Source organism: Sphaerodactylus townsendi, linkage group LG04, assembly GCF_021028975.2.
Source record: "Sphaerodactylus townsendi isolate TG3544 linkage group LG04, MPM_Stown_v2.3, whole genome shotgun sequence".
Classification (NCBI taxonomy): Eukaryota; Metazoa; Chordata; class Lepidosauria; order Squamata; family Sphaerodactylidae; genus Sphaerodactylus; species Sphaerodactylus townsendi.
The window spans coordinates 67,181,149-67,205,534 of NC_059428.1; the positions used below are offsets into that span (position 1 = coordinate 67,181,149).

General features: G+C 41.0%; 1 protein-coding gene across 1 annotated transcript in view; it reads left to right on the forward strand.

The window, feature by feature from the left end:
* Nucleotides 1–24,386, forward strand: part of DOP1B (DOP1 leucine zipper like protein B) — an 84,579-nt gene that overhangs the window by 37,408 nt on the left and 22,785 nt on the right. Inside the window, 15 exon segments of the mRNA XM_048495475.1 lie at nt 43–234; nt 2,932–3,622; nt 4,850–5,121; nt 6,539–6,691; nt 7,939–8,039; nt 8,694–8,884; nt 9,337–10,936; nt 11,529–11,640; nt 12,422–12,625; nt 13,713–13,838; nt 14,812–14,946; nt 19,249–19,304; nt 20,515–20,619; nt 20,702–20,768; nt 21,934–22,078. Coding sequence (XP_048351432.1) covers nt 43–234; nt 2,932–3,622; nt 4,850–5,121; nt 6,539–6,691; nt 7,939–8,039; nt 8,694–8,884; nt 9,337–10,936; nt 11,529–11,640; nt 12,422–12,625; nt 13,713–13,838; nt 14,812–14,946; nt 19,249–19,304; nt 20,515–20,619; nt 20,702–20,768; nt 21,934–22,078 — 4,150 coding nt within the window.

A 24,386-nucleotide genomic window follows, 5' to 3' on the forward strand; every position in this document is an offset into this window, starting at 1 on the left:
CATTTAAATATTTGTTTACTTGAAATCCCTTGGTTTTTGTAGGAACTTTATTCAGAAGTCCAGACTGTCTATCTGCCACAGATGCTCAACTACATGGTACAATCTGTCCTTGAAAACATGGAAACTTTAAGTTTGCCAGAACTCACTCATGCCTTAAAGACATGCTTCAAGGTGCTGAGCAAAGTGCAGATGCCTCCTGCTTACCTAGGTACTGAAACAGGCAGCTCAGACACGGTGGGTATTAATATGTGCTCATATTTGTGTTTTTTAATTAAATTGTTTAAAAAGACAAAATTAATCAAGAATACTCACAAAAACCACACCACAACAGGGAAAGGGTGGGCTTCCAATTTTCTCTATGCCAAATATAAACACAGTTAAAATATAGCACTCTCCCCAACTGCAACTATAATTCAGTTAATTCTTAGTTATTATTACCATTAAGTAGGATTATACTTATCTCTATTATACGTATTTTCTTATTCTCCTGGTCCTCAAATCCACAAATCATCAGTTCATTTTTTTCTGTTTTAAGCACAAAAAAAGTCTATCAGGGATTTTCAGCTGTTAGTAAACCTAAATAAGTTTTTTTCTCTAATCAAAGAAGGTTAACCATCTCGGCCAGTTCCAGTATCTTCACAAGTGATTCTTCTATATGCATATTTAGCAAAGGCTCATGGATATGCTGTTAAAAAATTTTTAATTCATTTTTATTTTTAGTTGTATATCTTGCCATCCAAGAAGGGCTCAGGACGACAACAACATGTTAAACCTACAATATAAAAATAATAATTTTAAAAATGCTCACCATAACTTAAAAGATAGCCCAAAGGCAGGACCAAGCCTGCTGAAAAACAACCTTTATTAACGTACAAAGCCAGTGTGGCTCTGTGTAGCCTGGGCTTTTGAAGCACTTGCACTCGTGCTTGGCCTGGCAGGGGGGCATGGCCTCACGGGGGGGGGGGGGCCTGCAGACAGGCCTGGGCGCCATTTTGCCCCAGACTCTGGTTCCCCTTCCTACACCTTGACTGAGGGCCATTACTTCTTTTGCAGAGTCAATCCATCCCAAACTGGGTCTTCCTCTTTTATTGCTGCCTTCAACTTTACCTAGCATTATTGTTTTTTTCAGTGAGTCTTGTCTTCTCATTATGTAACCAAAGTGTGACAGCCTCAGTTTAGCCATTTTAACTTCTAGAGACCATTCAATCTTGATTTGATCTAGAACCCACTTATTTGTCTTTTTTGGCAATCAACAGTATCAGTCACACTCTTCTCCGATACCACTTTTCAAAAAATCTAATTTCTTCCTGTCAGTTTCCTTCATCGTCCAGCTTTGCACCCACACATAAGGAATACTACGGCATGAATTAACTTGATTTTGTGACACCCCTCACACTTAAGAATCTTTTCTATCTCCACTGCTCTTCCTAGTCTCAACTCTCCTTTTGATTTCTTGGTTGTAGTCTCTCTTTTGGTTGATAATGGAGCCAAGGAATAGCTAATCCTGAACAATTTCAATTTCCTCATTGTCTACCTTCAAGATGAATAATTCTCCAGTAGTCATTTCTCATACAAAGGAACTTTGACACTCGAAAGCTCATACCACAAAAATCTTGTTGGTTTCTAAGGTGTTACAGGACTAAGGTGTTCCAGTACCTGTGATGGAAGGTGTAATACAGCACAAATAGCATTCTGGCCCTTAGGAAAACTATTAAAATGAATGTGACTTGTAAATGTGCCTAGGACTGTGATGCGACAGATTCTGTTGCAATACAGGTTCAAATATGATCTTCAGTGCTGTTTATTGACACTATGATGTGTTGGTATAAAACTGTATAGAAATTCCTTCCCTTTCTAGAGCAAGGAGCTCCAAGTGGGGTTTTCCTCTTCTTGTAAGGGTGGGGGCTAGCCGTCTCGACCTTGGCAGATTCCTCGTACTGGGCTCACTGCCCGGAGTACTGACCTTGCTATGCTTATCATATATGTTTGAAGCTTACTTTTGCTTTCCTGTGTGAAACTTTGCTTGGGTCTGTGCAAGGGGGAGGGGCAGTGATTTCGTCTGTAAAAACGACAGCTCTAGCCGAGGGGGGTCAGTTCTCGCATTGCGTGTATTGAGACCGTTGAAGTTTATGGAATAAATGAACTGCTTTAAGTTGCTTTGTTTCAAGTCCTTCTGAAGTTCCTTACACTTCTTTCATTTTATTGTTCACAAGAGCCCTATGGAATAGGCTAGCGAACAAGTGATCGAAGTGGGGGCTTCAATTATGTGAATACACATTCGTTTGAATTCCACTTTGTAAACTGTAAATGTAACCTCAGCTTGTGGGTTCTGTGGGGCAGTACTTGGAAGGAGTTGCAAAGAACCAAATTTAAACAAAACAGTTTACTTTACTTAACAAATAACACTTTTAAAACATTTAACATTTACACTTTGCAGTCCTGTTAAGTTTGCATTTTCAAGTCCTTATTTACAGTCTACTGATATTGCCAAGTCCAATTCTTCTTTGCTGGTGGTTGGTTTTGAAGACTTCTGAGGCTTGGTGAATGGGCTTCAAGATGATGAAGGTTCCCAGAAAACTCTCACCATTTACATACACAAAAACCCTGAAACAATAAATTCTAACATTTACAATATAGCAAAAAAATAAACTCCCTTCCCACTAGTTCCCCACAACATTGCAGTTACCTTAAACAAGGTGTTAAGGGCTTAATAAAATCAATCAAGGTCCCAGCCTGGTAGTCTCGCTTCCTCCAACCTCATGAGTTCTGCAGCATTCTACTTCATTTCAGACTCCACCCCTTTCTGGGTCATCCCATTCTGACACAGGGGTTACATAAACATAGAATTTTTTTAGTCTGTTATCACTTAATTTGAATGCTTATATTAACAAATCCATGCTTAGGGTTACATGCTGACTTTTCTACTTTCAGAGCCCTGTAAAGGAAGAGAACCATGAAATGACTCCAGAAACCAAAGTCCTCCATAATGAAGAGGATATTCCTTTTCCTCCCCTCAAATCTGAAGACAGTGGCATAGGTCTTAGTGCTTCCTCCCCAGAGCTGTCACAGCACTTCAGAATGCCAAGGGTAACTCCTGAGAGAGATGATGTCTGGAAAAAGGGGGGCAGCATGCAAAAGACCTTGTACTATGTCCAGGAGTTAGTTGCAAAGTTTGCTAGTAAATATATCTTTGGGGTTCATTTGCAAGATTCCAGCAATGGCAGTGTTTCTACAGAGCACACAAATGGACAGGAGAAAAAAGAAAACCATTATCAAACATCTAAAAATGCTGACAAAAAAAGGAGCTCGTGGGACTCAAAGCAGATCACTGTGCCTCAGTTTAAGCAGATGTTGTCAGGTTTGTTCACCGTTCGAGGATCCCCATTTAAACAGAAAGGGTTGGCGTCTCCGTCTCCTTCAGATGACCTTGACAGTCAGAAGAGAAAAGAGGAGGAAGAGTGGGACATTGACCAAGTCATGCTGGACTTGGGAGACACAAGAGAAGATTGCAGAGAGGCTTTTGCTGCTGCGTGCTACCTCTTACTGGATTGCATTACATTTCCTGTCTACCTTTCGGAGGAAGAGACCGAACAGCTCTATTTCTCTCTCTTTCAAGTGCCTGGTAAGAGGAACTTCCGTTTAATGAATTTTCAGAAACCTCAACTCAAAGACAGTATTACAAACCTGTTCTGTTGCAAGCAAGGAGTTTCCATGGAAACTGCATACAGATGTGTAATGTGTCAGGTCATTCTAAACAAGAAAGCGCCAAGTAATCAAATGTCCCAACACCAAACCCTCCACCAATGACGGAGCTTTTATTCTCCTATAACCTTTCATGGGCAACCCATAGGAAGGCCGCTCTCCTTGCTACATCTAACAATATGTCAGCATTACTACTTTTCTTCTACAGCTGTGGCCATTCCTTTATCACTCCTGCCCTCAAATTTTTTAATGCCAAAGTCGCCTCGAGATTGCTTTACGGAGTCCCAATTTGGATTCAAGCTATTAACCACTCATTGAATTCCCTTCAATCCAAATTTTTTCATAAGATAACTGGACTCCCAAATTGCGTGCCCTATGTAGCCCTTTGTCTGGAGTTAGGTCAAAACTCCTTGCAATCAGCCGCTTGGCTGAGGGCTTGTAGATTCTGGCTGCGAATTCATTTTCTCTCAGACTGTAATTCACTGGTCCACCATCTGCCCTCTGACACCCATTCCAACCCTTGGTTTTCCATAATCGAAGAAAAAATGGCTTCTATTGGACTGTCAGTGGATTCACTTTGCCCTTTGTCCTATTCAGAAGCCTATAGAAAATTAAAAGGTCAACTATTGGATAGAGAGTTCTCTAATCACCACAGCCGAGAAAACATGCTCCCCCCTGTATTTTTCTCTCCCATTTGAACAGGGCCACTTGGCGCGCTACCTGTATTGTTTAATAAACCCTGCTCTAAGGAGAGCCACAATGCTTGCCAGGTTTAATGTTATGCCTTCTGCCTTGTTACATGGCAGATTTAACAAGCAAGAAAAGGCTAAAAGATTGCGCCTGTGTAATGATGGCTCAGTTGAATCTCTGGCCCACCAATTACTACACTGTTTCAGATTCAAGGAAATCAGATCCAAGTATGTGAATCTTACTCCTTTACATTTACCCAATCTCCCTGATTTATTTAGATTACACTACTTGCTGGACAATCCTGATCTTTCTCTCTGTATGATAGTGGCAGACTTTCTCATTAAATAACAATAGCTAACATGTGGTTATCATTATGAAATGACCATTACAAAAATATTTGTAAATGCAAAATTCTCCACACAAGTTGTAATTTAATTATTTGTCTGTTTTTCCCCAGGAGGCTGTGAATCCAGTTCCCCCCTGTGGCTCAAATCCCTCATGACAATATGTTGTTGTGTGAATGACTGCTATATTCAGAATGTGTCCATCTCGGTGCTGTTAGATGTAATCAACCATTCTCAGTCATTAGCACTGGTGATTGAAGACAGAATAAAGCGTTATAAAATACCTGGGAACAACCCTTTCTTTGGAAGACTGCAGATGGTCACGGTTCCTCCAATTGCGCCTGGAGTTCTAAAGCTAATTTCAGAAAAAACTGATTTTTATCAGGTATTGTGCTTGATCTTTCAATTTGAGAACTATTGTAAGTTACAATTTGAGTTTTCTATAGATGTATGTAGTCTGTCTAGAGGATATTTGTCCTATATATATCACAGTCGTTACCTTTCTATAGATAGTATGCAGTCTCAACCCATACATATTGACTCAGAAGTATGACTTGGTTCAGCTGAAGCTTCTCCCAAGTAAATGTGCCTAGGATTGCAGATTGTGTAATATGGGAAAATATTCAGCTGAAAAGCAAAGCATAATGTGAAAGCATTTCAAACAGCAATCTTGCTGAAGTCAAGCAAGTGGTCCTACATGAAATCTCTCAGATTATTCTGCTTTATGATTGCAGGATTCTGTGTCATGTAAATAATACTTCATTTAAAAACAGAAATAACATTGCTTTTTGTCTTATCTAATGCTTGACTCCGGCGTTACCTGCATTATTTGCTTGCACGAATAAATGTAACATTTGTGATGCATGAATAAACATCGTGATGTAAACGCAGCAGCAGCAGCAGCATTACAAATGTAAATAGACTGATAACCCCACCCGCAATTCAATGCACTCAGCCACACCTCTGCATAGCAAGCTCCACCCAAACACTTACTGATTGGCTCCCCACCCTGGATCATGGACAATATATACCCCACTAAACTTTCCCTTCTCACTAGACACAATGTGTAACAGACTTCTCTCTGTTCAGCAGAGGCCAATTTACTGGTGGTCCCCGGCCCCTCAATGATACGGCTGGCTTCCACCCGAGCCAGGGCCTTTGCGGCCCTGGCTCCAGCCTGGTGGAACACTCTCCCACCATCTGTTCGGGCCCTGCGGGATCTTGGAGAGTTCCGCAGGGCCTGTAAGACCGAATTGTTCCACCGGGCCTTTGGGGAAGCCGGCCGTTGATGGTGTGCGCCCTTCCTGTGTCCTCCCTTTATCATCTTGGGAGCCTATAACATCTATACCGCCTCCTCTCCGGGAGGGGTCTTTTTATCTATTGATAGTTTCATACTGGACGTCATGTGACTTGCATGGAACGCTGTAATTTTTATGTAATTTATGTATTTATTGATTTTAAATGTAACTGTTATTGTTGAATTGTCTATGACGCTTGCTGTTCACCGCCCAGAGCCCTTAGGGGATGGGGCGGTCTACAAATATAATAATAAATAAATAAATAAATACACCTCTGAAGATGCCAGCCACAGATGCAGGCGAAACGCTAGGAACAAGATCTACCAGACCGCGGCCACACAGCCTGGAAAACCCACCACAACCATTTGAACCTGGTCGTGAAAGCCTTCACCAATACATTGTGATGTGTGATTGTATATAGTGTAGCAAAACTACAGAACTTTCAGAGATTTATTGTGTGTTAAATCACTGAAATAACTCATTTGAGTTCTGATTTTATTCCAGAGAGTTGCTCAAGTGCTTTGGAATCAACTCAACAAAGAGATGAGGGAACATCACAGTACTTGTGTAGAACTTTTCTTCCGCTTGCATTGTCTAGCTCCATCTGCTAATATTTGTGAAGACATTATCTGCCATTCATTGCTGGATTATGATAAAGTAAGGCTTGTTGACGGATGCCTTATTAAACATCGTATAATCTACTGTAGTGTTCCAGCTTTCGGTCCCCAGAACCACCATCTTCCATCTCTGCCTATAAGACCAATTGATGATGGAGAGAGGTGCTTCAAATTGCAGCTTGCTCAGATTGGTGGGAGTCAATGAGGTTTGCATGGCTACATGCATTTCGCCCTGACAAACCTTTCTCAGTTCAGATCTCTCATTTTTCGGCTCAGATTTCCAGCCATCTCAATATGGCCCAGGTGCTTTCAGAGAGCAGGTGCAGCCAAAAGGCCAAGGCAAGAAACCCGGGTTGGGGGGTCCTTTCAGCCAAATCCCCCAAGGGAGGAAAGCCTTTTTGGGACCACTGGAGAGAAGGAGCGACCTCCCCGCCGGCCGCCGGAGCACATTTGCCTGCCTCCTTCTGCTGGGTCTGATCGAGGTCAAGGTTGTAGGCTCTGTCTCAGGCACAGGAAAGAAAGCATTTGATTATAAATATACCAATTCTTTGTGTGATCAAATCTCTAGATGCTTAAATCTGGAGCTTGGAGCCATGAATAGACAAGACAGATATTTTTACATGGCTGAAAAGCCCCCCAGGTTTGCATAAAAGTCTGAAAAAAACACTGAGGGGTTAACCCCCTCCTCCCAGATAATAGAAGCAGCGCCTATAGCTTTAAGGTATGAATACCCATAGTGGCCATTTCTAGGCAACTGCACAGTATTAGTTTCTGCCAAATAAAAGGCAGGAGAAATAGCAGGGCCATTTGCAGAGCTGTTTTGGTTCTTGACCAGCCTGAATAGCCCACCTTAGCCTGAGTTTATCAGAACTTGGGATCTAAGCTGATTTGGCCTCAGTACTTAGATGGGACGCCACCAGGGGTACTACACTACTGAATAATAGTTTTCCCAGGTAGAGGTTGCTGGGCAAGGGAAAGTTGAAAATAGAGGATGAGCAGACAATTGTAGGTTGGCTGGTGGATGGGAAAGAGAGAACAAAGCAGGAAAAGGCTATGGAGACTTCCCTGTTTTGTTGTTTTTGGTTCCTAGATGGGAAATGGTGGAGGAGGGAAAAACGAGATTCCTTCCCAAACTCCTTGTAGGTCCCCCACTAGTAAAATTCTATTTTCCATTGTGAGACAGATTCTATCCTGCCAACAAATTGTGTGGGTTACATTGTGTGAATACAAACAAGTAACATGTGCATATTCTTGCTCTAATTGTTTTGGGTTTCTTTCCTGCTCAAGGGAACAAGGCTGGAGGCACTGTTTCGATTTTCTATCATTTGGCATTTGACTAGAGAGATCCAGAGCAGCAGAGTAACTTCCCACAATCGATCTTTTGATAGGTATTGCTATGTTTAATTTATGTGTTGGTGAAACTGTACATTTGCATTTATTTTTGAGATGAAAATGGCCAAAGTTTCACATACACCCAAAATATTTCCATCTGGCCAGCCGGGGAGACTATAAAGTATACCATCTGTTGCCTTGGCCTCTCACGGGCTTAGTGGGAAGGGGTGGGGGGTGGACTGGCTGCCATCTGGTTTTATATGTTTATTTGCTATAAGTTTTATTCAATGGACCTTTTATTGAAATATTGTATTTCTGTTGGTCCTCTTGTACGCCGCCCTGAGTCCTTCGAGGGAGAGTGGGTTATAAATATAATAAATAAATAAATAAATAAAATCTAGCTAAAATCCATGTCAGTTTGTTTATGTTGATTAATACAGGCTTGGCCAGAGCTTTTTTACTGTCTGATATGAGGGGCCATCTCCATGAGTAAAGGTACAGAGAAGTAAAACGTACCCACAATAGGTTTGTGTTCCTTTACCATCTTGGAAGCACCACTCTCTACTGTCAGTTTCTAGGGACAAATTCAAGAGGTGGAGCATTCTAGACATAAAATTGTCATCCCTTCAACTATAACCAACCCCCCACTCACAGTGATCACATAAAGCAAGTTTTGATTCTTTGTGTTGATATTACTGTGATTTCTGCAGGTCACTGTTTGTTGTATTGGACAGTCTGAACTGTTCAGATGGGGCAATTGGTGCTGCAGCACAAGGTTGGTTGGTAAGAGCACTCTCGCTTAACGATGTTGCACGAATTCTTGAACCAGTTTTACTGCTGCTGCTTCATCCCAAGACACAGCGAACCTCCATTCACTGTATCAAACAAAAAAACTCTGCAGGTAAGATTGTATCCCTTTAATAGAATTGTTGTACTTCGTGTTCAAAAAGGGATTAAAGCTTAGCCATTAGCTTTTCAGATTTAATTCCTCTTGGTTTCCCTATTTTAATCAGGATGGTGATTTAATGTACCAATACCGTCATGTAGTAATAGTAGGGCACCAGCAAAATATTTCATTTAGGGCAGCACCTGCTGAAACAGCATATGATTCAGTTGAAAAAAAGATGTTTGGTTAGTCAAATAGAGGAGTTAATCTTGGGCCAGAAGGTGATCGCCTTGGATGCCCTCTGTCCTTAATTAATTGATTTAAGTGATATGGCCTATACTGTGATTTTTCTTAACCTGGTTAGGTTTCTTGGGTGTGGGAAAAGGCAGGATAAAAAATGTGGAATATACATTTAAATAAATAAAATGAATGTGTGATTAATTTTTTAAAAACTTATGCCTTTTCAGAAGACATGCACCGCTGGTTTAGCAAGAAAAAGCCCTATTTCCATGAGTCATTGGGAGCCTCTGAGCTGTACGAAAGCAGTTCTGAAGAAAATTTTCTGTTGAGGCAGTTTACAGCTGTAGACAGGGAAGCAATTTGGGCTGAAGTTGAAAAAGACCCAGAAAAATGTCCAGAAAAATATGACTTATCTGCAAGCGTTCCTTCTCAGCGTGCAGAATATCCACAAGAGATGGCTGAAGAGGATAATAGTGAACATACAGAGTCTGCTGATACCACCACAGGGCCTACCGACAGTGATAATACATCTTCCTTTTCTCCATCTCTGGATCAGCAAGATATAAGCAATGAGGAGAACTGCAGTGCTTCCGCTGAGGGCAAAGAAGGTACGAAAGATGTTGGTCCTGACAGTTCCAAATCCAGTATGGTGCTGAACTTCGTACGAGCGGATTCTGAGAGAACTCAAGCATCAGAATCTTTCTCAAGTGATGAGGAGGTAGATTTGGAACTTCAAGCTCTTAGCACATCTAGGTTGTTGAAACAGCAGAAGGAAAAGAGAGATACAATTGTGGCTCTGTTCAAGCATATCCTCTTGTACTTGCAGCCATATGATTCCAAGAGGGTGTTATATGCTTTTTCTGTTCTTGAAGCAGTGCTAAAAGCAAACCCTAAAGAGTTTATTGAAGCTGTAGCCTCCACTAGCATGGATACCAGCTCCACAGCCCATTTGAATCTCATCTACAATCTTCTCGCCCGCCACCAGGAAGCTCTTGTAGGACAGAGTTTTTACGGGAAGCTTCAAACGCAGTCACCAACTGTGTGTCCCCATTCATTGTTGATAGAACTGCTGACTTACCTCTGTCTGAGTTTTTTGCGCTCTTATTATCCTTGTTACTTGAAGGTGACCCACAAAGATGTGCTCGGCAATAGGGATGTCCAAGTCAAAAGCGTTGAAGTCTTGATCAGGATAATGACACAGCTGGTTGCAATGGCCAGATCAGCAGATGGCAAGAACATAGAATTTATACGCATCCTGCTTAGCAGATGTAAAATTCAAGAGTTTGTCCTTCTTTCACTGTCAGCTTCCATGTATGTAAGTCAGAAGCGGTATGAATGCATGACAGCTGATGAAACAAATGGAGACGTTCTCCTTGAGGAGAGTCTCATCAATTTTGGCCATGATCAGATCTGGAGTGAGCATCCTTTACAGATTGAACTACTGAAGCTTTTGCAAGTGTTAATAGTTCTGGAGCATCATCTTGGACAGACTCAGGAAGAAGCAGAGAACCAGCCAGGCTTATCTAAGGAATGGCAAAGGGCACTTAACTTTCAGGAGGCAATTGGGGCTATCCAATATGTGCACCCACACCCTATAACGTCTCAAGGATTATTTGTGTCTGCCGTGGTTCGAGGTTTGCAACCAGACTATGGGTATGGGATGCATCCTGCTTGGGTTGGCTTAGTTGCACATTCCTTGCCATACTTTGGGAAATCTTTGGGATGGACAGTGGCGCCATTTATAGTACAGATATGCAAGAACTTGGATGAACTTGTCAAACAATATGAACATGAAACCCTGACATTTTCAGCAAAGGTGTCTGTAAGGTATGGGAAAAGTCTATTTGTAAGACTTACTTGCATGTTTTGCTGATTAGTTGCTGTTCATCATGTCATTTATTTACATGTTTTCCAGAAAACTAACTTTACTGCATATAGCAGGGACCCCCCAATCTTTTTTCAGCCTGCAGACACATTTGGAATTCTGATGCAACACCACAGTGGGGACCCTGGCTTGAGTATTCTAAAATGACTGCTATTTGCAGGAAAAATAGTATCACAGCTAATATGATATTTCTGATAGATATTAGATTTGTTGATAGAACCATGCAGAAACAACACATGCAGAAACAACATTAAGTTAACTTTAAAAGAATGAAAGCATTCTGGTCATCCAATAACAATTTTTATTTTCACTGTAGTAAGCAGCACTTGTCCTCTGTAGTAAGTAGCAAACTGAGGCAGCACCTTGATACAAATGTGCCACTACTATTTAAAACAGAGATTGGCATCAGGTAACTTGATGGGAGCAGAGAAGGGGACAGGAATGTGTAAAATACTGTTTGATCAAACAGAGTTGAGATACGAAATTTCTACAAGAATGAAATACTTAATTGAATTTTATTTTTATTTTTTAAAGCATACATTCTAAGAGAGAGAATATTACACCAGATTATCCTCTAACTCTTTTGGAAGGTCTGACTACTATTGCACACTTTTGTCTGTTGGATCATCCAAACCAAACCAAAAAGGTAACCATGATTTTTTTAAAAAAATAAATCCATGTTTGTCACAAAGTGTATAGTAGATGTTTTGGTGGTTTACCATACAACTTAGTGAAGGATATTCAATCAGAAAATAACAGTACAAGGCTTTTACTGGATTGACACGATATGGTTCTCATGCTAGGTAAAGACTGGGTAGCGGAATCTATCTTTGGATGGTGGACTAGTTTGTTCCTTGTCTACAGACATATTATGAGAAAATGTTCTGCCATTTTTATTTTACCACTTTGCACTTCTTGAAGGGATGATATGCATATGATAAACCTTGGCCAAGGGTGAAAAACCATATTGAAGTGTATATAGTGCCTATTACTTTCCTATTTTCAATGTAGTTTCCAGTTTCTTTATAAGCCCCTTTCTTCAGTATGTTCTGTTATGCCTTATGCAGTGTTTTGTTTGCACTGTTTTCTAGTTCTGTAATTCTAGTCCTACTTCATCATTAATTAGTAGGTCCTTTCTGCTTGATTAAATTGGGTTTTTTCATATTTTCATATTTTCATTTATTTATTTATCAGATTTAATAAATTTTTAATCTACCTTGAGTCTCAATAAGAAAAATGGAGCCATAAAGGAAGTTAATAATAATATGTTTGTTAACATAGGCTAATGTCAGTCATGCATTTGTATATTTTGAGAAGTGGTATGTTAATCATTTGTTCGTCATTTGTTTTTTTAGTAGCCTTGATAAATATTGGGTAGGATCTTTGAGTATGAATATTGCAATTGTTTCCTGTGTTCTGCAATCTAGTCATCACTGAGTGCTGACCCTACAAACCTGAGGAATGCCAGGAATGCCATTTTGGAAGACCTGCCCTGTATCATCAATACCATGTCCCTCCTTTGGAGCGTCATAAAAAAGGAAGAAACTCAGAAAAGACCAGCTGACTATCTTGGAAGATAAGGAAGGCTCCTTTAGCTTCAGTGTGGCACTTTTAAATCAACTTAAAAGTATGCAGAATTCTCTTTTTCATTAAGCTTGAGTATTGTGCAGTACTCTTTAGAGGAAGGATGCCTTTAGAAAATAGTCCCAACAGTTTCTAAACTTAACTGTTTTAGTAGCTTTCACTGTGTTTTGAATATCTCTGTTTAGCATTCATTTCCTTGTCCTTAGAAAATTATTTCATATTTGCACATAAATTCATGTAAGTTATCCCTTGACCAGACAAACTCTTCTTTGGCTAAGAAAGAAAAGGTTAAAATACTGTTATCAGATACCAATAAAAATCTGACGTATTCTGTTGCCAAGTTTGCCTGGATATCTAGTAAAATCAGGAAGGCCCGACAGAGCTCTACTGGGTCTGCCAGTTAACCCTTATTATTAATTATTATTAGTCTGACATTCCACTCATTATCTTGAGCTGATGTTTTGAGTTCTTGAGGCCTATTATCTGCACTTTGTTAACTGTTTTAATCTGTATATTTGTAATATCTGTAAATGTTATGATTTTAATTCTTTGGATCTTGCTTGAGATGGGTGAGCTCTCCCCACCTCTTTTTCCTTATTTCTCTACTTTCTCCCGCCAATCCCAGTAAATTCAGGTGTTCTGAGAACAAGTCACAGAGAACAGCACATCAGATAAGAGTTGGGAAGCAGAGACATAAACAAAAGCAGTGATGAGGCATACTATGGTTTTCTGTCCTCTCAGTTGTCTCCTGTTGTCATTACTCTGGTCCTCAGCAACAAGAAAGGGAGAAATCTTCTCTAGAAAGAGGGGAAAACAACAGCTAGAAAGCTTGTCTTGTATACCAAGGCAAAGGAGTACAAACTTCATCAGTATTTCTTAAACTAAATGAAATTAGTCAGATTGGGATAGGGCAGAGACTCTAGATTTACATGTGTATTCCTAACATTACACATAACAGCTTGCTAATCAACTAGAAAAACCTGAATAATCTTGCACAACATTTTTTTACCTTTACTTCTGTTCTATGTTTGAGGAAGCTATCTGGAGAAAAAATAATTTCATTTGTTAAACATTTTATTCTGTAAATATGAATTCACTCTGCAAGAAATGTAAGATATGTTTTGTTTTCAATAGACTTTAAAGAGTAAAATCCTGGAGTTTTTAAATCCCCTGACTGGGCAGCTTGGCATGCAGCTGATTACTGCTGTAGCAGCAGTGTGGAGCAGCAAAACATCTCATAAGCACCAAAGCAAAACAAAGGTAAAAGACAACTTTAATACAGTATGGTAATCTTGATGTTAACTGTTAAGGTAGATCACTTGCCTACTATGTTTGAATTTCCAGGGACAGAAGAATCCCTAGAGTTCTCAGGAGCTACTGCAGGAAGAGGTCATAGAACCACTCCTCTTTAAGGGACACTGCCTCAGCAGCTGTTAGGAAGTATCCCAGTTCAGGTTGCAGAATTAGCCTGAACAACTCCCATGAAGGGAGTCAGGAGCCAGGAGGCAAGAGTGACTTAGCAGGCTGCCTTCAGAGAGGCTCAGAAGGTCTTTTGAGGAGGACCCTCAGCTTCTTTCCACAGGTTGTGTAGGAGAGAGCTGGCAAAGGGATGGGGAACTCAGTGACAAAGAACCCCTGCCCCTCTTGATTCTGACACCACTGTGGGCTCTTGTTAGAGGATCTGGCCAATAGAGGGGTGAGCCCCTATCCCTGTTAAAATAATCTGCTATGCTATGTAAATAAATAATTACATTCCAATATGTATGTATTCCAGATCTTTATATAATTGTCTTTTTCAAATACATCTTTTGTTTTTTAAATTGGAAATTACCATTCTTTGTTCAAATGGAAGGGCAACTTCAACTATTGCTTTGGCTACTTGTTATGCTAATTCAACTGACAAAAACTTGATGCCCTAATTTTCAAGTGAAGTCACTGCACAGTAAGGGGCCATTGATACCCTAATGACCTCCCTTTGAGAAAACCCATAGTCTGCTGAGTCATGTCTCTTCTGAATGCCAATACTGACTCTTACCAATTTACTCACTTGTAGAATTTTGGCATGGATTTGTTTCTTCAAATTTTTCCTGGATTTTTGAAAGAACAGAAACGGATATTTCTGGTTTCTTCTCACAATTTGCCTACATCATAGATGGCATCGCATGATTATTACTGCACATTATTGCTCTCTATATTGCTCTCTTTTAATGCTTCCTAATACCTTTTGTTACAGATCCCTTTTGCACCTAGGGCACCTCAGCTCATACTCGTAGACCTCATTTGTGCACTTAATACTCTGAAGACTGAGACTATATTGCAGCTTGTAAAAGAAGTAGTCAGAAAGCCATCACAGATCAAAGGCGAAGAGGTAATAATTCCGTTTACTGATATCTAATTAATCTGAGAAAATGACTTGCAATTGCTGATCACTCTCCTCCAAAATTGACGCAGGCAAAACAGTATTTAATCTTGAGTCAAAAAAGATATAATTCTGAGAGCTGGCTTCACCAGTGTCTGGAATCGGCAGCCTGCCCTGTGCTGTCTCCAGACTTCCTGAGGTTACAATAGATGGCCCTCCACTACCCTCTTTCCCAAGACAGTGAAGGCAGCCAGGCACACTCACCCAGTCAAGGCAGATTTTTTCCAAACCACCAGGGGACTGAGGATCAAGGCACACCGTGGAAGAAGCCTGGGGATGCTGGGGCTGGGGCTGGTCACCTGGTTCTGGCCAACTGGAGGCCAACACTGACTTGGAAGTGCAGAGGCTGAGTGAGAGCCTCCCAGTAGTGTGGGCACTGGCAGGGCACTGGCCAACAAAGCCTCACATTTTGAAAGGAGAATTCTATACATTGATTAGGTTATTCATGAAGTCGTTGATGAGAGGCATAAACAAGTTGAAAAACTGTTTCACACATTGCCTGGATACATGACTTTTTTTTTTCTGAGAGTTCTCAGTTGAAGTGTAAACCTTCAGGCCTGTGGAGGCTCCCATTCAGATTGGGAGGCTATGGAGAGAGGAGCCTTCATGTGCATTATTATGCCTACCTGAAAGAGCCTTGGGAGCCACCCTGTTGGGGAAACTTGCAGGTAGATCATTGGTGCACGTGGTTGTCCCTAATAAGGCAAATTAGTGTTTGAGGATTGTACATGGTAGCTAAAATCTGACCTGATTGGACCAGGTTAGCCTGATCTCATCAGACCTCAGAAACTAAGGAGGATCAGCCCTTGCTAGTACTTGGATGGGAATCCACCAATGAAGTCCAGGGTTGCTATGCAGAGGCAGGCTGTGACAGGCCATCTTTGAACTTCTCTTGCCTTTAAAACCCAATGAGAGGTCACCATAAGTTGGCTGAAAGTTGATGGCACTTTACATACACATCATATACAGCTAAAATTTGGTGATAGGTTAATTCATACAGCTAAAATTTGGCGAAAGGTTAATTAATACTTTAATGAGTTCAACAGAACGAACTTTGTTTTTATTTATTTAGTTATTTAGTTATTTAGTTATTTAGTTATTTATTTATTAGATTTCTTTTACCAAGGTTCTGCAAGGCACAGACAGGTGGTAGCAAGGAGTTCCGTCAGGCAGGGGCCAGAGCCTGGCCCGGATGGAGGCTAGCCGTATCATAAAGGGGTCCGGGACCGCCAGTAAATTGGCCTCTGCAGAACATAGAGGCCGGGTGGGGACATAGGGGTATAGGCGGTCCCTAAGGTATGAGGCCCCCAGGCCACAGAGTGCCTTCACGGTTAATACCAACACCTTGAAAACGATCCGGTGCTCCATCGGGAGCCAGTACAAGTGGCGCAACACAGGAGAGATGTGGTCTTGTTTCAAACTACCTGTGAGCAGTCGTGCCACCGCATGCTGGACCAACTTCAACCTATGGATCAGTTGCAAGGGAAGGCCCGCATAGAGCAAGTTGCAATAAACAAGTCTAGAGATGACTGTAGTATGGATCACAGTGGCCAGGTCGGTCTGGGAGAGGTAAGGGGCCAACCGCCGTGACTCGTGCAGATGAAAAACCCGGGTTGTATTAGCCACCTGGGTCTCCATAGACAGAGACAACTCCAGGTGAACGCACAGGCTGCGAACTGAGGAGGCCACTGGCAAGGAGACCCGTCGAGCAAAGGTGGCTGAAACCCCCCACCCCCATTTCAGCTTGCTCACAAGACCTCTGTCTTAGCTGGGTTCAGTTTCAACCTGCTACACTTCAGTCACCCAGCTACAGTTTCCAAACAGTGCTGCAGAGCCACAGGAGCAATGGCTGGCCCCCCTCCATCAGCAGGATGAGCTAAGTGTCATCAGTGTACTGATGGCAGATCAGTCCAAAGCTCCATACCAACTGAGCAAGGGGTCGTACATAGATGTTAAATAACAGTTGCCCCTGTGGGACACCACACCGAAGCAGGTGCCGTTGGGAGGCCCTTTCCCCAACCCTCACTTGTTGGAACCAGTACCGGAGGAACAAGGCAAACCATTGTAAGGCCCTGCCCCACACCCCGGAGATGCCAAGCGGTGGGTCAGAAGATTGTGATCGACCATATCAAACGCTGCGGTAAGATCTAACAATACCAGCAGTGCCGATCTGCCCCAATGAAGCTGCATATGGAGTTCATTTGAGACAATGGTTAGGACAGTCTCTGTCCCATGCCCAGCACAGAAGCCGAACTGGAAGGAATCCAAAGCCAATGCATCCTCCAGAAAGCCCTGAGAAAGAAGATCTGAAACATTTCTTATTAAATATAATGTACCAATCCTAAACCAGTTTATTTAGGATTGAAGTGTCAGTGTCAAAACGAGCCAAGTTTCAGTATAAATTAGTTAAAATGGTGGTCAGACATTGGCCCAAATCCCCTAACTGAACAGGACTTTTCCCCAGAAATGAGAGAGGGAGTAAGTTCTTGAATACAGAAGTCATGTTTATTAAGTTCACACAAGGAATATTCAAAAGCATCTTATTGTATTTCACTCACATACAGACATGCCTCCATATATACCTAGACCAGGGGTGGGCAACCTTTAACACTTAAAGAGCCATATGGACCCATTTTCCATGGAAAAGAAAACACTTGGAGCCACAAATACGTTTTGACATTTAAAATGAAGATAACACTGTATATATTGTTTTTTTTACCTTTACGCTTTGTATAAACAATTATAGTGTGTTGCTTATGAAATCCATGAAGTGCTACAGAGAAAATTATATTTTATTTATGTAAAAAAAACATTTTGAACATTTTGAACTCTTAAAAATAATAAAAAAACACACCGAGTTGAAGGTCTCTTTCAAATGAATTAAAAAGCTGAACTTAAATTATCCATGTAGCAAACTAAAAATGCAGTGAGCCGTCATCCAAGCGGGCAGGATAGACAGCGTCGGCAATGCCAACGACGGCAAGTTGCACTTGGGACATGATGAGCGTGCCTCCCTCCCTGCCCCTTCCTTCCTCCCTCCCTCCAGCGTCCTTTCCCCTCCTTCCCTTGGCGGGATAGACAGCGGCGGCAATGCCAATGACAGCAAGTTGCACTTGGGATGCGGCAAGTGAGCCTCCCTCCCCGGCCTGTCCTCCCTCCCTCCCTCCCTCCCTCCCTCGTCCTTCCCCTCCTTCCCTCGTCTGGTTCCTGGGAAGGAGGGGAAAGGACAGCAGGTTGCACTTGGGACGCAGTGAGCGTGCCTCCTTTCCCGGCCCCTCCTTCCATCCTTCCTTCCTCCCTCCGACGTCCTTTCCCCTCCTTCCCTAATCTGGTGCCTGCTGTCACCTGCCAGCTGGGGGCGTCCTCCGTAGATGAGCGGGGGTAGTTGTGCGCTTGCTTATTATGACAAAGCATGGTCCTCAGGTTGCTCATGTCCCAAGCCACATGGAGCCGCAGTACAAGGAAGAAAGAGCCGCATGCGGCTCCGGAGCCACAGGTTGCAGACCCCTGACCTAGACCTAGATGCAGCTGGTACAATTTTGAACTGGAAAATCTGGACAGCCGGTTCTGCCTCTCTCTTTCCTTTAACTGGGTTTTATACACTTTTGGGGGTAGGAATTCAAGTGGGTTTCTTGAGAGAATGGTCTTTTGTTTGAATTGGTCTGATGAAAACTTATTTTTTCCTTATGAGCAAGTTGCAGTTGGTTGATCCTGGAAACTTGGAGGGTTCTTGTTCAGGGACATCTGCAGTATCTTTGCCAGAGGTTTCCAGTACTGTAGCTTATATACCAATGTAGCAGGGCAGGTCTGGGGAAGACAGTCACATCCCTTTATGTTCTCTCTGAACACCGATAAGAATCTTTTGCTTTGTTGCCTTGGTTGTTGAAGACAATGGAGCAGACGTACTTCCTTGTTGTAGCTTGTCTTCACAATGCCTTCAGAGTGGTCACAATCACCCTCAGACATTCACTCTTTTAACAGCATATTCTATAAAACAAAGATCAGCTGATAATAATACATTCAGTTACGCTGAGTGAAAGCTAGCATTACACGTTGGTTAGAATGAAGCATAAATTCAAGCAAAGGGTTTTTAAAGTCATACAGTCTGAAAGCCATAAATTCAGAACTCTTAGTTTCTCACAAAAGGACCCCCTGAGCAAAGTAGGCCTAGGACTTATGCATTGCTTACTGAATTTGCATGTTTTTGTAATTGGGTACAGCAATTGCATTGAAGCTTTTGTTCTTTTACAGAAATCTTCTCTAGTAGATATCCCTGTGCTCCAGTTCTGCTATGCCTTCATACAAAGGTAAATGAGTTTTCTGTTTTCTTTTTTATAATTTATTATTGAAATAACTGGATGGGTTTTCTTTTAGTGTATTTGTGTGTGAATAATTATCAAATTGAAGATAGCTGCAAAATATTGATATATTACTAGAGAGAGATTTAAATACTCAACATCTTCTTCCTGAGTGATCATTGTATAAGGGAAAGGAGAATAGGACAGTAGAGGTTTCCTACACCCAGAGCAGTGGTAATAACTTTACAAATTAATTTACAATTCTATGTGTAAATCATACAGACATTCATTTTGCCTTTCTAATCAGAATAAAATTCCATTTGTTGAAGTTGTTGAACTTTTTACTATGCAACATACAGGCTAATTTATTCAGCTGTGTTCATTCCTTTAGTTTTTTCAACCACTCCTCTTTATTCAATCAATCAAGCCTTTATTGGCAGAGTAAACAATAAAATAAATACAGCAAGATAAAACTGGTAAAAAAAACATGGATACACAGAGCAAAGAATAAAATGTTAAGTAAAAAATTGCTGCTGACTTTTGATAATTTCCAAGAGGAAGTCTGCCACTCTCACAGAGAAGGAAGAATCTGGATTATTCAGCAAGTAGCGTAATCTAAATAAATCAGGGAGATCTGTTGAGAATAAAGGAGTAAGATTCACATACTTGGATCTGATTTCCTTGAATCTGGGATAGTGTAATAAATGGTGGGCCAAAGATTTGACTAAGTCAGCATTACATGGGCACAACCTATTAGACTTTTCTGGATTGTTAAATCTTCCATGTAACAAGGCGGAGGGCATAACATTAAATCTGGCGAGCATTATAGCTCTTCTTTGGGTGGGATTTATTAAACAATGTGGTAATGAGCCAAGTGGACTCCTCTTTATTTATAATTATGTTCTTTTTCCAGTATGTAGCAAAAACTAATCTTGCAGTGAGTATGATGTATTGTGTATGCTTGGAAAAAAATGGGTTTTCTTTTAGTGTATTTGTGTGTGAATAATTATCAAATTGAAGATAGCTGCAAAATATTGATGTATTACTAGAGAGAGATTTAAAAGGTTACATTGAGAGACTTTGATTTATGATAATCGGCTGCATTGTGGAGTTAATATGAATATATCAATATTTTGTAAACCTTACTAAAGTACTTTAGTAAACAGTGACAGACAATTAAATGTATTTTTTTTTTATTCTTATACATGTGGCTTTGCAGACTTCCAGCCTCAGCTTTGCAGGAGAACTTCCAGTCATTGTTAGGAGTGCTGAAAGAATCGGTGCAATTAAATCTGGCTGCACCTGGGTACTTCTTGTTGCTCAGGTATGGTGACAACAATTGCTGTAGAATATGCATTGATAATGATAATTGTTCACTTTGCTAATTTTAGTTTATTCCTCCACAGCACCTTGAATGATTTTGTAACTAGAACTCCTAACCAGGAAAATAAGAAGGATCAGCGAGATCTGCAGGTATTCCATGGCATATACTCAACATCTTCTTCCTGAGTGATCATTGTATAAGGGAAAGGAGAATAGGACAGTAGAGGTTTCCTACACCCAGAGCAGTGGTAATAAACTCCTGTTCCTTAGTTTGTTAACCAGTTAGAAGGAAACATACTGTGAAACCTAAAGCAAGTTTACAAGCCGCTTAGTTCTTCACTACAAACAATCACACAAGTATAACAAGATAATTCTGTCACTTTTTACACATGAAGAAGTTACTCAGTTACAAACTGACAAGTTATCCAAGCATACAGAAGCTATGTCCCTTTTCACTGTCCTACTGGTAATCCTGAGATTTTTCATTAGAACAAGCAAAAACAGTCTTGTAGTCATGCAGCAAACCTAATTTCATAACATGGGCATTGGTTCCTAATCTCTATTTACTATATTTTTATCCCACTTTTCCTTCAAGGCAGTATAACATCCTCATTTATTTAGGCATTCTGATCTGTGGATTGGCCTAAGCTGCAGTTGCCAAAGTAGTGGGTCCTCCCATTGAAGTTGCAACACAATCCTATTCCTAACAAATTGGGCTTCTTTGACCGCACTGACATTTTCCATCCTTCCAAGGTGAACAGAGTTCTTATAAATCACTTTTGAAATGATGAAATAGTTCCAGAAAAATCAAGCAATTACCTTAGAACTCATCTGTTATGATGGCATATTTGGCTGACTTGGGTTTTCAAAAAGATCTTCCATTGAACTTGCAAGTCTCCATTAAACTTTCAGGATTCACAGCCACAGAAGCCTTCAGAATGATTTGCTTTTTTCCAAAATGGAATTTCTGAAATTCTGGTAGGTCCATGGGCATCACACACAGACCTTGAAAGCTATCTGTTTGCTCCATATTTTATCTTTCCTACAATACTTATCACATCTTACCTTTCCCACAGTCATAATCAACCACAGATTACTGACTTTTATCATTGGGACAAATTCCAAACGACCATCATAGTTACGGAAGAGTATCTAGCCACCTTAGCATACAGTTTGAACAAAGCTGTATCTGTGGGTTTTGCAGCTTGTCTCTTTTATTACAATAAAACAAATAATACTTATGTAAAACAAAACTTGTTATATGTAGTCCATTTTTGAATGCTTTCTTCTTAGTCAGTTTTATTTGTTTGGTCAGGAAGTGACTCAAAAAATCTTGGAAGCTGTGGGGAACATTGCTGGTTCTTCCTTGGAACAAACCAGCTGGCTGAGCAGGAACCTTGAAGTGAAAGCACAGCCCCAGATCTCTTTGGATGAATCTAATGGTGAAGATGAATTGTGTGGTAAGAGAATTATTTGGAACAAACTAGTGAACAAATGCAGCTAGTGAGCAGATCAGTCCCTTTGTCAAGCCAGTCATGTCAGACATTTTCCTTACATATGTACAGTTAGACCACAAAGCATTGGCACAAGATTGGAATTCTCCAGGCTATTGTTTGCACAACTCTCCAGATTCACATAGTAAATCTTCTGTACAAGAAAAAATGGGGAGGAAAACACTCAACCAGCAAAAATGTTGTTATCACAAGATGCAGATTAGAAACTAAGGTCATAGAAAAACAAGGCAATGAGCGTTAATATCACAAAACTAATAAAGCAAGAAAAACCACCCATTCCTAGTATATAGCTGGGCTACTTAAGAATAAAAATACCCAATCAATATTACATTGTGACAAGTTGGACTCCTCCCACAAGGCTGTTCCAGAGCCGTGCATCCTAGAGAAAGGATAGGTTGCCAAACATCAGGTCAGAAGGTGTGATAAGGAAAATAGATGGAGTTTCAGTAAGAAGGAAAGGATTTCCTTATTAGGTTGCTATGGAGAAAGGCCAGTTGATCCTGAACCAGAGAAGTAGATAGTAAGAGGGTAAAAAGACATCAAAGGTTAAAATGGAGAAGGAAGGCAAAAGGAGAAACACTCATACTCTGCCTGTCTTGATGGTGAGAGGTCCTAGTGTTTTGTTGTAGCAGTGAAATATGGCTATTATTATGCCGTCTACAAACTTAGAGTGGATGGCATGCCATTCTTATGGACCTGAGTTTATCTGGTATTCAATGGTGAAGTCTAGTCATTGGTCATATTTGGCACTTGTGACCCTATTGGACCTGGAGAGTAAAACTAGGGTGTCCATTGGTGGATTCAAAGCTTCACTCTAATTTGTTCAACTAAGACCTGTAAGTGCAAGGGTCAACTGGACTGAACTGTGAGGAAAGGTACCTGACTATTTATGAAAAGACCACCTGAGGCTGGTGTGAAGTCTTGACTCAATGGATAATTAAGGCTTAGGAGTTAATGTAATGGGTGCTGATGCTCAGGAGATGAGGCAATGGTCCTACCTGGCAGATAATTGTGCTATCTAGAATTTCATTTGCAAGTGAGATACAAATGGTGGTGTTTTAACTTTCATATCTAGGTATGACCTAAAAGGTGTGAGGGGATGTAGGGCCCTTAGTTCAAACAAGTACAGCTCAGGCTGACTGAACCTTTTAATATTTCCTGAAAGATAGATTGATTTAGGGTCCCTTTGACTTAACTAATTGGTCTGTGTGTTCCCCACCCTACTTAGGTGTTTATTGGAATGCTTTGTAGGTTTTTCTCTGTCCACAGCAGAATCTTTACTGCCTCCTGGTGAAGCAATAAAGTCCTCCTATCCTCTGTTTATGTGAGCTTTGATCAGCCATTATATTGTCAATCTGTACCCACCCATGCTGATGTTTGAGTCTGTTGCTCAGTCCTGTCTGACGATATCAGACTATGCTCAGAACAATTAATCCAGACAGCAAAGGCTTTGAGTTTAGGCTGCTGATGTCCCTGCCTCGAACCCTGTCTTTGACATTCGGTATTCAAAGGACAGTGTGCCTGTTTCGTTTCCTTTGGTCAAAGGTTTTCGGGATATGGTGCATGCTAATTAGGAAAAGCTAGCTACTTGTTACTGTTCCACAAAGAAGGTGGAAAATTTGTACTGGGTCAAGCCTGATGGGTGCAATTTCCGTTTTTAGCACCCTCAGGCAAACGGTGATTACAGAATCCTTGTCCTCCAAGCATGGTGTGGAGGGTCACATTCCTCACTTCTAGATCATGAGAGTCGTAAGCTTGATCCTTCAAGCAGAAAAATGAACTTTTTTCTGCTTTGGGTTTCTAGATCTCCATTTTTGTGGGGGGGAGGGGAAATCATGAGCTAGTTGGACAAGCAACAACTTAGTGCCTCCAAAAATGTGGTGGACTCATGCACAAAAAAACATGGGCTCCTCCATTGTCCTAAACTACAATTCCTGGCTCTGGGCATCTGTGTTACCCAACAACACACAGGCAAGGACTGAACACATGCCCTTCAAGGACAGTACTCTTTTTAGTGAACAGACAGATATGGTGTTGAATCATCTGAGAAGAAATAGGCGTACTGCCCATTCTTTGGGCATTATGCTCCAAATCATACAGCCCCTGAAACAAACATGTTTTCAGAAACAAGGGTATCAGTCCCAAAGACAATTTAAATACCACACCCCATTGTATTCTCAGCCAATACTGCCAGTCCTATCAACAGCCTGCCCTGTAGAGCAAGAAGTTTTCCAACACTCAGAGGAGTAGAAAG